General features: G+C 45.1%; 1 protein-coding gene across 1 annotated transcript; it reads left to right on the forward strand.

The window, feature by feature from the left end:
* Positions 1–1,594: 1,594 nt before the first annotated feature.
* Positions 1,595–3,830, forward strand: LOC131677596 (heat shock protein 70 A1-like). Its single transcript, XM_058957489.1, has one exon. It carries the CDS (start codon positions 1,806–1,808, stop codon positions 3,729–3,731), a length of 1,926 nt encoding a protein of 641 aa, XP_058813472.1. The 5' UTR covers positions 1,595–1,805; the 3' UTR covers positions 3,732–3,830.
* Positions 3,831–14,302: the final 10,472 nt, after the last annotated feature.

The following is a 14,302-nucleotide window of genomic DNA, read 5'->3' on the forward strand; positions in this document are numbered from 1 at the left end:
TGAACATTGATTAGCGTGATCAATTGAGCGTTGAACTACCAAGAGTTTTGTCACCCCTCCTGTTAGTGTCCCAATGCATATGATGAGTCAGTTGCAGTGAAATCCAGCGTATTCCAAACTCCAAACACAGTTAATATAGAAAACTTGGCTGCTATGGACCAAAAAGTCTGCGCCATATAAAACGGATGAAAAAATAACTCTAGCCTTAAGATGTGTCTACACTCAATTTCAACATAAAATTGGTTTATAAAAACTGAGCTGACATTTAAATAACATATCTTGTTTTGGATATTTTTTTCCAGAAACAAGAACAATTCATAGTAATTTAGTCTACCAAATTTTAGGGGGACAGTAAAATGTACTTTTAACGGAGTTTCTAGAATAACTGCATTAAACAATGTTGAACCAAATACAAATATGTATTGTATTCGGTTGAACCATTACCAAACATATTTCTTGAGCGTTTTTTCAAAACGTCATATCTGCAATGAGTTACTCTCTGTTTATACTTTCTCTTTCGATTTTTACGGCGTCACTATAACACTTTTCACTTATTTTACAGTACAGATCACTCAATTTCAACATAAAATTGGTTTATAAAAACTGAGCTGACATTTAAATAACATATCTTGTTTTGGATATTTTTTTCCAGAAACAAGAACAATTCATAGTAATTTAGTCTACCAAATTTTAGGGGGACAGTAAAATGTACTTTTAACGGAGTTTCTAGAATAACTGCATTAAACAATGTTGAACCAAATACAAATATGTATTGTATTCGGTTGAACCATTACCAAACATATTTCTTGAGCGTTTTTTCAAAACGTCATATCTGCAATGAGTTACTCTCTGTTTATACTTTCTCTTTCGATTTTTACGGCGTCACTATAACACTTTTCACTTATTTTACAGTACAGATCGAAAGACGGTGGTTTTAGCTAGCATATTATGCAAAGAGCTGAGGGATAAATGTTAAAGTGACCGAATTATTAACAGAAGAGAAAGTAAACAGAGAGTAACTCATTGCAGATATGACGTTTTGAAAAAACGCTCAAGATTTATTTGTTTCAATGACATTCATATGTCAAATTTGGTAATATTTGAATATCACTCCATTGTTGTAAATATTATAATTATTCAATCATATGATAATTGGTGCAAAAAATAACAGCATGGTCGGTCTCTCTGTATATTGTTTTAGAAAATAGCCGCTTCGCCAAACATAAGGTTTGTTCCAGTACACGGAAGTTACTCCCTGTTGCTCCGGAGCAAAAAATTCTTGCTCCTTTTCACTCCGGTTTGCTACCAAAAGAAGAAAAAGGAAAGAAGATAATACAGGAACGTTTTTCTCCCTGTTTGCTCCGGAGTACTTCCAGTTTCTCCTGGTACTGGAACAAACCTATAACTTCTTGCGACCGGCCAAGCAAGTCGCGTTCAACTGTATCGAACTGTACCGAAATTTCTCGACACCACTACACACAACGCCGATAGTAATGACTCACACCCCTTCTCGTAAAACCGAACACAAACAGTTGGTACTAGAAGCAATGCCGAAGCCACTCGAATTTTCTAGAAGTGCTCGCTTTCCATATATATTTTGGCGAGGCGCGTTCGCAGCATCAGTACAATTCAAGCAAGAGAACACAACACATCAAAAGTGAGAGCTAAACGCGCAAAAAGTATTCAATTCAAAACGACTATTACAATTTAAGCACAGAGTGAATTAAATTAATACGTGAGTGAGTTTAAAAAAAGTAAAATTCGAATTGAATTTCTGTTTCAAGAAGAAATAAAAACAAGTGAAAATGTCCGCAATCGGTATTGACCTGGGTACCACGTACTCCTGCGTGGGAGTATTCCAGCATGGCAAAGTGGAAATCATTGCCAACGACCAAGGTAACCGGACAACACCCAGTTATGTAGCCTTTTCCGACTCGGAGCGGTTGATTGGTGATGCTGCAAAGAACCAGGTTGCGATGAATCCACGCAACACAGTGTTTGATGCTAAGCGATTGATTGGCCGCAAATTCAACGATCCCAAGATTCAAGCTGACATCAAGCATTGGCCGTTCACCGTTGTCAACGATTGCAGTAAACCGAAGATCGAAGTCGAGTTCAAAGGTGAAAGGAAGCGGTTTGCACCGGAAGAGATCAGTTCAATGGTGCTGACGAAGATGAAGGAAACGGCTGAAGCTTATCTTGGACAAAGTGTTCGGAATGCGGTCATTACAGTCCCAGCCTATTTCAACGATTCTCAGAGACAAGCTACAAAGGATGCTGGAGCGATTGCCGGTTTGAATGTAATGCGAATTATTAATGAACCGACGGCAGCTGCATTGGCCTACGGATTGGACAAGAACTTAAAGGGAGAGCGAAATGTTTTGATTTTTGACCTGGGTGGCGGAACATTCGACGTTTCTATCTTAACCATTGACGAAGGATCATTGTTCGAAGTGCGATCCACTGCCGGAGATACTCATCTGGGAGGAGAGGACTTTGATAATCGTATGGTATCACATTTCATAGATGAATTTAAACGCAAATTCAAGAAAGATCCTTCGACGAATCCACGAGCACTACGACGCCTGAGAACAGCATGCGAACGAGCCAAGCGTACATTATCATCAAGCACCGAGGCTACAATCGAGATCGACGCTCTGGTAGATGGAATCGATTACTACACAAAGATTTCCCGAGCACGATTTGAGGAACTTTGTTCGGATTTGTTCCGCTCGACGCTGCAACCAGTGGAGAGAGCTCTTGCAGATGCGAAGATGGACAAGAGTGCAATCCAGGATATTGTACTAGTTGGCGGCTCAACACGCATTCCAAAGGTCCAATCGTTGCTTCAGAATTTCTTCTGTGGAAAATCGTTGAACTTGTCGATCAACCCAGATGAAGCGGTGGCTTATGGGGCCGCAATCCAGGCTGCTATTCTCAACGGCGATAAAGATGAAAAGATTCAAGATGTGCTGCTTGTTGACGTGGCTCCACTTTCGCTGGGAATTGAAACCGCGGGAGGTGTGATGACTAAGCTAATCGAACGGAACAGTCGAATCCCGTGTAAACAGACGCAGACATTCTCAACTTATGCAGACAACCAACCTGGAGTATCAATTCAGGTGTTTGAAGGAGAACGAGCTATGACCAAAGACAACAACCGTTTGGGACAGTTTGATCTGTCGGGAATTCCACCTGCTCCGAGAGGTGTTCCACAGATCGAGGTCACATTCGATATGGACGCAAATGGAATCCTGAACGTGTCAGCTAAGGAGAAGAGTACCGGTAAGGAGAAGAACATCACGATTAAGAATGACAAAGGCCGACTCAGCCAGGCGGATATCGATCGGATGTTGTTGGAAGCTGAGAAGTTCCGCGAGGAAGATGAAAAACAGCGAGAACGAGTCACCGCCAGGAATCAGCTCGAAGGTTATTGCTTCCAACTGAAACAGTCGTTGGAGTCTGCCGGCGAAAAACTGAGCGAGTCGGACAAGAGCACCGTTCGAAACAAATGTGACGAGACACTCCGATGGCTTGATGGAAATACGATGGCTGATAAGGACGAGTTCGAGCACAAAATGCAGGAACTGAGCCGAGTTTGCAGTCCGATCATGACTCGGTTGCATCAAGGCGCCGCTGGTGGTGCAGGTCCAGAAGGTGCATCTAGCTGTGGACAGCAAGCTGGTGGATTCGGAGGGCGAACGGGGCCCACGGTAGAAGAGGTTGACTGAATGAAAATTTGCTATTAAGTTTTAATTTAGTATAATTTCCAAAAGACTGAAAATCATTGAAGATTGTGATATGTTATAGATCAAATAGGTTTCCTTCTCGTACAGCAAATTTTTAGTATAATCAATAAATTATTTCGATAACTTATATTTTGTTATAATTTATCTTCGAACATAGAACCTAGAAATATTGGTTTGTGAATTTGTCAGCTTTTTCATTTCCAGTGTATGTTAATCGGTATAAGAGGTTTGTTTGCACGTCCACTTCCCACAGCTGTACAATTTCATTCTGAGCCTACTATATTTTCATTCCTTGACACATAATAGGGATCTTTAGGGGTGTGCGGTTTAAGGCATTTTCTGATGCAGATTGGTGCTGTGAGTTAATGGACCCTATTCTCACAGTCACGTCACTTAGTGACTAGAAGAAAATTTTGTTCTAGTCACTAAGTGACGTGACTGTGAGAATAGGGCCCCAGTTCGTTCTGACCTAAAGAGGCAGAAGGAAAATCAAATTACATTCGAGTGCGCCCAACGATAAGTCAATGCGCGCTCACGCAAGGGTCATATATGCTTCATCGGCATTTTCGGTGCCACTGCCGGTCACAGCGCATTCGAAGACGGTAATTATATCGATATTTGCCTTCGCGCGGTGGCTTGGATAATAAAAAATTTGTGCAGAGTTGACAATAATATTCGTTGTTAACATTTTGTATCAAAACAAATCCAAATAAAATCGATTCGAAGGGCCCTATTCTCACAGTCACGTCACTTAGTGACTAGAGGGAAATCTTGTTCTAGTCACTAGGTGATGTGACTGTGAGAATAGAGCCCAAAAATCGATTATTTGTAAATAGCTAGCTTTAGGAAAGTAGGTATATAGCCCAAAAAATTGTATAATAAAATCAAGTTGAAATCGAGCAATCGTGAGTAGTACTTCACTCCAGTCACAAATCCTTTACTTCGTGTCCAGACCCTGGAGTTCTTCGTTGGTTTTTCCACCTTGATAAATCCAAAGTCAAATTACTTCCTGGTTTGTAACGCAAGCGGGGAAGCAAATTGTCTTACGACCAGAATTAGTATTGGTTTGTTACGCAGAACGATACTAACTGGACGAGGAATTCCCGGCTAAATAAGCTATAGCGTGTGGTATTTGTAACGCAGGTGCCACAAACTATACTTAGTCTAGAATTAGAAGTGGCTTGTACCGCAGGACGCTTCTAACTAGACCCAGCACCCCCTTCTGCGGCGTAAGATCGTTCGGCGGAACGATAGGGCCCAATATCTCATTCCTTTTTTCTATTTTTAAGCCTGAAACTTTTGAAAAAAAAAAACATTTTTAGTTTGTCTTCTTTTAGGACGACAATACAACATCCACACTTACCATTGCTGACGATCGACCAACATCACCGGCCTTTTATCTTGCTATTCGAGCTTGACGTTGTTAAGCAAAACGTTCCTGGTATTGTTGTTGATTCCCTTGGCTTTGATTTTACCCGCTGTGATTTCGAGAGGCTCAACACATTGTTCGCCGAAGTTCATTGGGAGTAATTTCTTGTTGGTTGCAGTCTAGGTTGCAGTGAATGAAGCTGTGACAAATATGTATGACAAAATGTATGCTATATTTCGTGATGTTGTTCCTGTGAAGCGACCTCGTCGTCCGCGTGGTAAAAAGCAGCCTTGGTGGAATAACAAGCTACAGAATCTACGGAACCGTCTTCGCAAGGTTAGGAAACGATACTTTCGCTGGAGAGAATCTGATGATCGGCACAAAGCTGAGCTGCATGCCATTGAGAGCGAATATAACTCTTTGCTTGCGCATTGCTTTCGTTGCTATATTCATCGCACGGAGGAGAACCTGAAGCAGGACCTCAATTCATTTTGGTCATTTGTAAGAAGCCGTAAGCAGTCGTCCGGAATCCCACAACGTGTTAGTTACAACGCAATTACTGCCGAGTCCCCGATTGAATCGGCAAATCTATTCTCATCCTTTTTCAAAGTGTTTTTTTTTTTTTTACAATGGAGAAGACCTTTATGTCCTAGCCCAGTACACGTGCTATTGGTAGGGTCCAATCTACCGCACGGGGTGCACTGGGGGCGTGTCGGATTCAAATGGTGACCAGCCATTAATACCGACTAAACTCCATTGGGCTCCGCCATCATTCCTCCCAGGAATTACCTCTCGGTATTACTTCTGGGGGGATGGCTGTACTAAATGTACTCATTCACTCTCACTCACGCGTTCATACATCCTGTATGAGGCTTACTTGGGTGCTCTCTCAATCGCACTTTGATTCACTCTCAAACACTCCCACATGAGGCTGACTTTTGTGCTCACCTTTTACGTTCCATGCGAGGCTGACTTGTGTGCTCACCTTACTCATTCCTTGCTAGGCTTACTTTTGTGCTCGCCCTACCCATACCATGTGAGGCTGACTTGGGTGCTCACCCTATCACCTGATTCACTCTCAATCGTGCCACTCTATTGTATCTTTGTCACTCCCTCTGGTATCCCATGTGGGACATTTTTCTTATGCCCCACTTCTGACATACCATGCGAGGCTGACTTTTGTGCTCACCTTTTTCATTTCTTGCTAGGCTGACTTTTGTGCTAGCCTCTACCAACCTGTGAGGCTGACTTTTATGCTCACCCTTAACATGCTGTGTGAGACTGACTTGGATGCTCACCCTTTCACTCCTCTGCCACGCCATGAGGCATCGATAGCTTAGTTCCAACATACTACGCTACGACCCTCCCGTCTTGGCATGAGGCAGTCCACTTATACGCCTATACACTCACTTTTCTGTCTTGCTTCGGGGTGGCTGGGTTTACCCCTTACGCGGTTGCCATTCGCTGCGCCCACCTGCCTCGGCATGAACAGACCATTCACTCTCTTATTTTGCGCTTGGCCTTTTTCGCTCCAGCTAACCAATCACTAGTTAGCCGTGCCAGTCGTCTGTTGCTCGGTTCGCCAGATTACCTGTAGCCTACTGGTAATCTGGATGGTACCAGCCGAGACTGCGTTCCACTTCTCCACCGATTGACACATCCGCTGAATAAGGGTATCCGGGGTTGTGTCCCAGCCGCAGACGTCAAGCATTGCTCTTCTTTCGACGTCGAACCGATGACATACGAACAGTATGTGTTCGGCAGTTTCATCTACACCTGGGCAGTCCGGGCAGACTGGGACCTCCGCGTGCCCGAACCTGTAGAGGTACTGACGGAAACAGCCATGGCCTGACAGGAATTGTGTCAGGTGGAAGTGAACTTCCCCATGGGGTCTTCCCACCCAGCTCGATATGCTAGGTATCAACCGGTGGGTCCACCTACCTTTCGAGGAGTTGTCCCACTCACGCTGCCATCTGGCGACCGAGGTCACCCTGGTGCGCTCGCGGGCTCCCCTATTTCCACGTAGCTCAAAGCACTCCTCATCTTCCCGAATGACCAGCCCGACTGGCATCATGCTCGCTATCACGCAGGATGCATCGTGTGATACCGTGCGGTAGGTAGATATCACTCTGAGGCACATCACGCGGTAGGTGCTCTCCAGTTTCTGTAGGTAACTGGTTACCCTCAGTGCTCTTGACCATGACGGGCCGCCGTACCTGAGGATAGATACGGCAACGCCTGCCAGTAACCTACGTCTACTGGCGCACACCTTTGAGCTGTTGGACATCATTCTCGATAGTGCCGCAACAGCAGTCGACGCTCTCTTGCACGTATAGTCGACATGGCTGCCGAAGGTCAGCTTGTCGTCTATAATGACTCCGAGAGACTTCAGACTTCGCTGTGAAGTGATCGCGACTTCTCCCACATGGATAACTGCATGTTGTGCCGACTTGCGGTTGTTGACGATAACTACCTCCGTCTTATGATGAGCGAGCTCCAGGCCTCTCGCGCTCATCCATTCCTCCACCGTGCTAATCGCGTGTTCTGCGGTTAGTTCTACCTCAGGAATTGACTCCCCGTAGACCTCCAAGGTTACGTCGTCGGCAAAGCCGACGATCTTGCCTCCAGGAGGGAACTTCAGTCTCAGAACCCCGTCATACATGAGGTTCCATAGCACCGGGCCTAGGATCGAGCCCTGCGGGACTCCGGCGGTAATCGGAACCCTTTTCTGACCGGCATCGGTCTCGTATATCAGTACGCGGTTTTGGAAGTAACTTTCCAGGATCCGGTACAGACCTACCGGTAGGCTAAGCCGGTGTAACGAGAGCGCGATGGCATCCCAGCTTGCGCTGTTAAATGCGTTCTTCACGTCAAGTGTCACTAACGCACAGTATCGAATACCTCGCCTTTTTCGTTGGATCGCTATCTCGGCAGTATTTATCACTGCGTTGAGAGCGTCCACTGTGGACTTACCCTTCCGAAAGCCAAACTGGTTGCTTGACAGACCGTCCGTACCTTCCGCGTACGGGGTGAGCCTGTTGAGGATGATCCTCTCAAGCAGTTTGCCAGTCGTGTCTATCAGACAGATTGGTCTGTACGCCGATGGGTCGCCTGGCGGCTTCCCGGGCTTCGGCAACAGCACCAGTTTCTGCCTTTTCCATCTATCGGGGAAACGGCACTCGTCAAGGCATCTCTGCATAGCTAGCCTGAACATGTTCGGGTTCGCTATGATCGCTGCCTTGAGAGCGTTGTTTGGAACTCCATCCGGCCCTGGAGCTTTGTTCATTGCTAGGGATTTAGCCACTGCGAGTAGTTCTTCATTCGTCACTGGAGCCACCATTTCGACCGTGCCCGCACTGTCTCGTAGTGCAGGTGGCCAGGGGCTTGTGGCTCGAGACGGGAAGAGTACTTCGATAATCGTTGCCAACCGGTCCGGAGACCGTTCTGGGGGTGAGGAGCCCCCTTTGGTCTTGGCCATCACAATCCGGTAGGCGTCACCCCACGGATTCGCGTTGGCACTCTCACACAGGTTGTCGAAACACGCTCTCTTGCTGCTTTTAATAGCCTTGTTAAGGGCTAATTTCGCAGCTCGAAACACTTCACGGCGGTTCTCCCTTGCATCCTCGGTGCGAGCTCTTTGCATCCTACGTCTAGCTCTGAGACAGGCTGACTGTAGAGCTGCAATCTCGGCACTCCGCCAGTATACCGGGCATCTACCGTTTCTTGGCAGTGTTTTTCTCGGCATAGTGGCGTCGCACGCGCGTGATAGAACAGCTACCAGCGCATCCCCGCTTAGACTGTCGGTGTTGGCCTCCAGTCCCAGGGCCGCGGTGAAAACTTCGCTGTCGAAGTGATTGGACTTCCACCCGCGTACCTGACAGGGATCTCCCGCCCTCGGATGCTGCACACCATAGTTGATCTTAAAGCGGATTGCTAAATGATCGCTATGGGTGTAGCCTTCGTCTACCCTCCATTCCATGCCTGGAGCCAGACTCGGGCTGGCAAAGGTCACATCAATCCACGCCTCCACTCCGTTTCTACGGAATGTACTAGCGGAGCCATCATTAGCTAGCACAGTATCGAGTTTCGCAAGCGCTTCCATTAGCGCTTGACCCCTGCTATTTGTACAGCGGCTGCCCACTCCACTGCCCAAGCGTTAAAGTCTCCCGCTATTACTACCGGTTTCCGGCCCACTAGGTCCGACGAGAGCCTGTCGATCATCTGGTAGAACTGTTCTATTGGCCACCTTGGTGGGGCGTAGCAGCTGCAATAGAACACACCATTGATCTTGGCAATCGCCACACCCTCGGCGGAGGGGTGTAATACCTCTTAAACCGGGAACCGTCCCGTTGTACAGATTGCCACCATTCCAGACCCGTCCGACACCCAATTGCCGTTGCCGGCAGGGATGCTGTACGGGTCTGATAAGAGGGCGACATCTGTCCTCGACTCCGAGACCGACTGCCACAGCAGCTGTTGGGCTGCTGCACAATGGTTAAGATTTAGCTGTGTGACTCTCACGGCTTCTTCTTATTTAACTCGCCGAAGGGACACGAAGGTCCGTCCATAGCATGTTTATGGGCTTGCTTCTTAGCGGTGCAGATAAGGCACTTGTATGCCTTAGTGCACCCCCGCTCTTTATGTCCCTCCTCGCCACAGCGACGACATAGTTTGCTTCTATCTATGCCTTTGCATTCGTATGCTTTGTGGCCGGATTCAAGGAACCGATAGCACCTATCCACTGAAGGCGGCTGGGGTATACTAATAGGGCATACCGACCAGCCGATCTTCAGCTTCCCTTTCTCGGTTACCTTTTTGGCAGCCGCCTTCAGTAGCCTGAGGTAGGCTACTTGGGTGCCAGAGGGTCCATCTCTCAATCGCACAGAGGCCCGCTCGATTGTGACGTCGCAGTGCTCCTTGACGGCTGCGACGACGTCTTCTGCGGTCGTGAACTCGTCCAAGTGCTTGCACTGGAGAGTTGTTTCCGCACCTAGCGACCTGATTTGGGCGCCCTCACCAAGGACCTCTTGGGCCAAGGCCTTGTATACTGCACTTGATTGTGCGCCTCGCTTCAGCACCAGAAGCATCTCTCCCGTGTTGGTGCGTCTTACGCTACGCACATCCTGCCGCCTTTTTCAAAGTGTGCAAAGTAATAACCGACCATCTTTGTCTGAAGCATATTTGAATTGTAATTGTAATTTTATTGCATACGGTATTCTGTTGGTTTACACCTAGTATCAGGACAAGGAAAAATGCTTTGGATATAAGTTACTTGATTAGAGCAGATAAGATTTGAGTTAAAATGTAGAATAAGCTTAGTTTAGCCTAATTATAGCATGTTTAAACGCGCCCTGTCGATGCTCTTGTTTGATGGCTAATGGAAGTGCATTCCAGCTTGATACCCCGTGCACTAGCACACTTTTGCCACTGTATGTCGTATGGTTGGGGACAATGAAACTAGCGGAGCGTTCCTGTCGGCCAGGTTGTATGTGCTGCATGATGTAGCCAGGTAGGGACTTCTCATACGCCTGTTTCATGAACAAGCATTCTCGAAGACGGTAGTTGATCGGCAAGTCGTGTCCCAGGATGGAGTTCCTCACTGCAGCTGTTGTGTCGCGACGACGAAGGTTATGCACGAAACGAATGGCTGATTTAAAGCAGCGGTGTAACTCATTACGTAGAGCAGCTGACAGTCCGGGATAATACACAACGTCGCTATAGGTGAAAAATGGAACCACGACAGCTTGCACAAGCTTAAGACGTGTCGATAGTGATAGCACAGTTGTGAATCTTCTGAAAGTCCTGAGCGTGTTGTAGACCTTCATCACGATGTCGTTCACTTGGTATGTCCAGGTTAGTTTGTTATCCATGTGTAGTCCGAGGTTTGTGACACGGTTGCCGAGAGGGATTGTTATGCCACTGAACGTGATTTCTACTTCTGGTACGACTAAACCATTTTTGCTGAAAACTATCGCTTGCGTTTTCTTTGGGTTCGGGAAAAGGCGATTTCGTTCGGCCCAGTCGACGATCGAAACCAAATCTTCGTTAATGGCACGTACAAGTCGATCTACTTCATCCGCAGGTCCAGACAGGTAGATTTGAAGGTCGCCTGCGTACAGCTGCCATTCACATTTCAGCTGTACATGAATAGTCTGCCGTTGTTCGATTTGAATATGTCGCTATTCAATTTCTCGCCGCGTGATGTGGAGCTGAAGTTGCAGTCTATTGATGGTTCTAAGGGTGCTGGTCCGGATGGCTTACCGCCTATCTTCTTCAAGAGCTGTGCTGTAACGTAGGCTGTTCCTGCGAGTATAATTTTCAACAGGTCATTGTTCGAAGGAATTTTCCCGAGTGTCTGGAAGACAGCATCTATTACACCGATCCACAAGGCAGGTAGCATCCACGATGTTGAAAATTATCGAACCATTTCAATTTTGAGCTGCTTACCGAAAATTTTTGAAAGCCTCGTTCACGATTTGCTGTACCCGAAGGTTCACCACATCATTTCCGAGTGGCAGCATGGATTTGTGAAAAAACGTTCGACGAGTACTAATCTTATGGCGTACGTTTCGTCACTTAGTAGCGCGCTTGGAAAACGTCAGCAGGTTGATGCCGTTTACGTTGATTTTGCAAAAGCGTTCGATAAGGTGCCTCATTTGTTAATCGTGGCCAAATTTGAGCGCATGGGACTTCCTGAGTGGTTGACACGGTGGATAATGTCATACCTCACCGAGCGTAGTGCATTTGTGATAGAGTCGGGTGTGCCTCAGGGAAGTCATTTGGGCCCGCTACTGTTTATTGTATTCGTAAACGATTTATGCTCCGCTATACAGTCTCCTAAGTATATGTTTGCTGATGATCTGAAATTTTTCCGTGTAATTGCGTGGGCAGTCGATTGCTGTGCTATTCAAACCGATATTGATATGCTGCTAAATTGGTGTACTCATAACGGGATGGAAGTAAATGTGCAAAAGTGCAATGTGATATCGTTCTGTCGAAACAGGCACGTCCTGACATTTGATTATAGAATGGCAGAAAGCAGTATCAACCGAGTTAATACGATAATGGACCTAGGCATTCTCATCGATAACAAACTAAATTTCGCGCAGCACATTGCAATGACTACAGCCAAGGCCTATGCCGTACTGGGGTTCATTAAACGAAACACGCAGCAATTCAGCGATATTTATTGCCTAAAAACGCTCTTTTGTGCACTCGTTCGTAGCATCCTGGAGTACGGCGTGCTTGTGTGGGCACCCTATCATGCTGTTCAAATCAATCGCATCGAACGAATTCAGCGTCACTTTGTTCGTTACGCTCTGCGTTTACTACCTTGGACTGATCCTATTCGTCTACCGTCCTACGAACATCGATGCAATATTCTACGTTTGCCAACTCTTGCAAGTCGGAGGATAATGCTGCAACGGCTCTTCGTGTTCGATCTTCTGGGAAACAATATAGATAGCCCGGAGTTGCTGAGCCAGCTCCGATTCAACGTACCACCTAGACCCACCAGACGAACTGATTTCTTTCGGTTACCGATGTATCGTACTCTTTTTTCACAAAACAATCCGTTCAATGTATACGGTCGTAATTTTAATGATGTAGCTGACAAGTATGATTTTAACCTTACTAAGGCTACCTTTAAACATAGAATTATTATTAATTAAGGAGCTGTCTGTACGAGAAAATCGAAGACCAGTATAAATAAATAAAATAAATAAACAAAATAAAGTACCCATTAATGCGTACACCGAGTTAAAATAACTATTGAAATCCATAAGAATCGCTTATGACTTTGCGCCACAAGTATCCTATATGAAAATCATAAGTTTGTCTTAAAGAGACTAGAATAACAAAGAGACGCCATGTTCCGTAATTTAACTGTCAATGTCATTCCAAACGAACAAGAGGGTTGTCAATCGTAAATTTTTAGCATTATGTGGCATTGTTTTTAAGGAAGTATTGATATGCAATTCATTAAAATTCTAAATATTTTAAAGATAAAAATTATATCCTCAAACCAAGTTTGTTACAATACCATCGTGTTTAGAAACGCTAAAGAGAAAATGGCTTGGTTTCATGGGAGGACGAAATTTAGCACGAGGATAACGAATACTAAATAATGCAAACAATTAATTCCATATTAAATTTGCAAAAGGGCGAATAAGATTTGTAAACAAACTTTTATTTTGATGGTTTCTCTTAATTTACTATAATTTCAAAGCAGAAAACAATTGGAATTACTTCTACGAAGGGTAAATATTTACATTAACGCACATTTTTCATGAAATTCCACTCTGCAGCAGATTAATGAGCGAAACAAGTTTGTTTACAAAAAAAACACTTTCGCCCTTTTGACGAATTAATATTGAATTATTTGTCCTAATATGGTTTTGCCGCTGCAAAATACCATTCCTGTGGCTGTAACTATGTTTTAGCTGGTTGAGAAACTCAGCAAACCAGAAGAAGCATCAGTTTTTTTTATTGGCTAGAAGAAACAAACGAAATAACAACAAAGTCTTGTGAGGCTTGCACCTTTGCAGTGTTGCTTGTGACCTATAACCTGGTTGCTAGTTGAATTGTTTTCACTGAATTAAGATGGCGTCTATTTGTTTTTCTAGTCTCTTTAGTTGAATTGTTTTCACTGAATTAAGATGGTGTCTTCAGTAGCAAGGATGAAAGTGATGATGAACCCGACTTCACTAACCCGATTCAGAAACGTCTCGATCTGCTGAACGATAACGATACGGATTAGAAAAACTCTAGAAAGAGAATTGCGGAGACTCCATTTTGGATCGATTGGATTCGCGTTTAGCTGTCAAAAAACGAATCGAACATTGTCTATCCCTATAACATTGGACGTGTTGCCATACAATGCCGGGGCATACGTTGCAAAAATGCTGTTTTTCTCTCCGTAGTTCTTTTACTAGAGTTTTTCTAATATGGATGCTCTGCTACCAGGAAAATATTCACCACAATGTCTTTGGCCGGACGAGTCTACTAAATATATACCATATTGGCCGCTCGAACCCTACTATCCACACGCAGAAAAAAAAATTAGTAAAAATAAACAAATTTTGCTTCTAAATAACAATTTTCCCGTTTGATATAGTGACAAACCAGATTCAGGTTTGATTCAACCAATACTGTTGGTTGAAATTACCAACTAATTCATTTGTTG

The sequence above is a fragment of the Topomyia yanbarensis genome, chromosome 1, assembly GCF_030247195.1.
Source record: "Topomyia yanbarensis strain Yona2022 chromosome 1, ASM3024719v1, whole genome shotgun sequence".
Lineage (NCBI taxonomy): Eukaryota > Metazoa > Arthropoda > Insecta > Diptera > Culicidae > Topomyia > Topomyia yanbarensis.

Bases quoted from the DNA above. Each gene is read 5' to 3' on its own strand.
- LOC131677596 (XM_058957489.1), top strand. From the start codon at position 1,806: ATGTCCGCAATCGGTATTGACCTGGGTACCACGTACTCCTGCGTGGGA.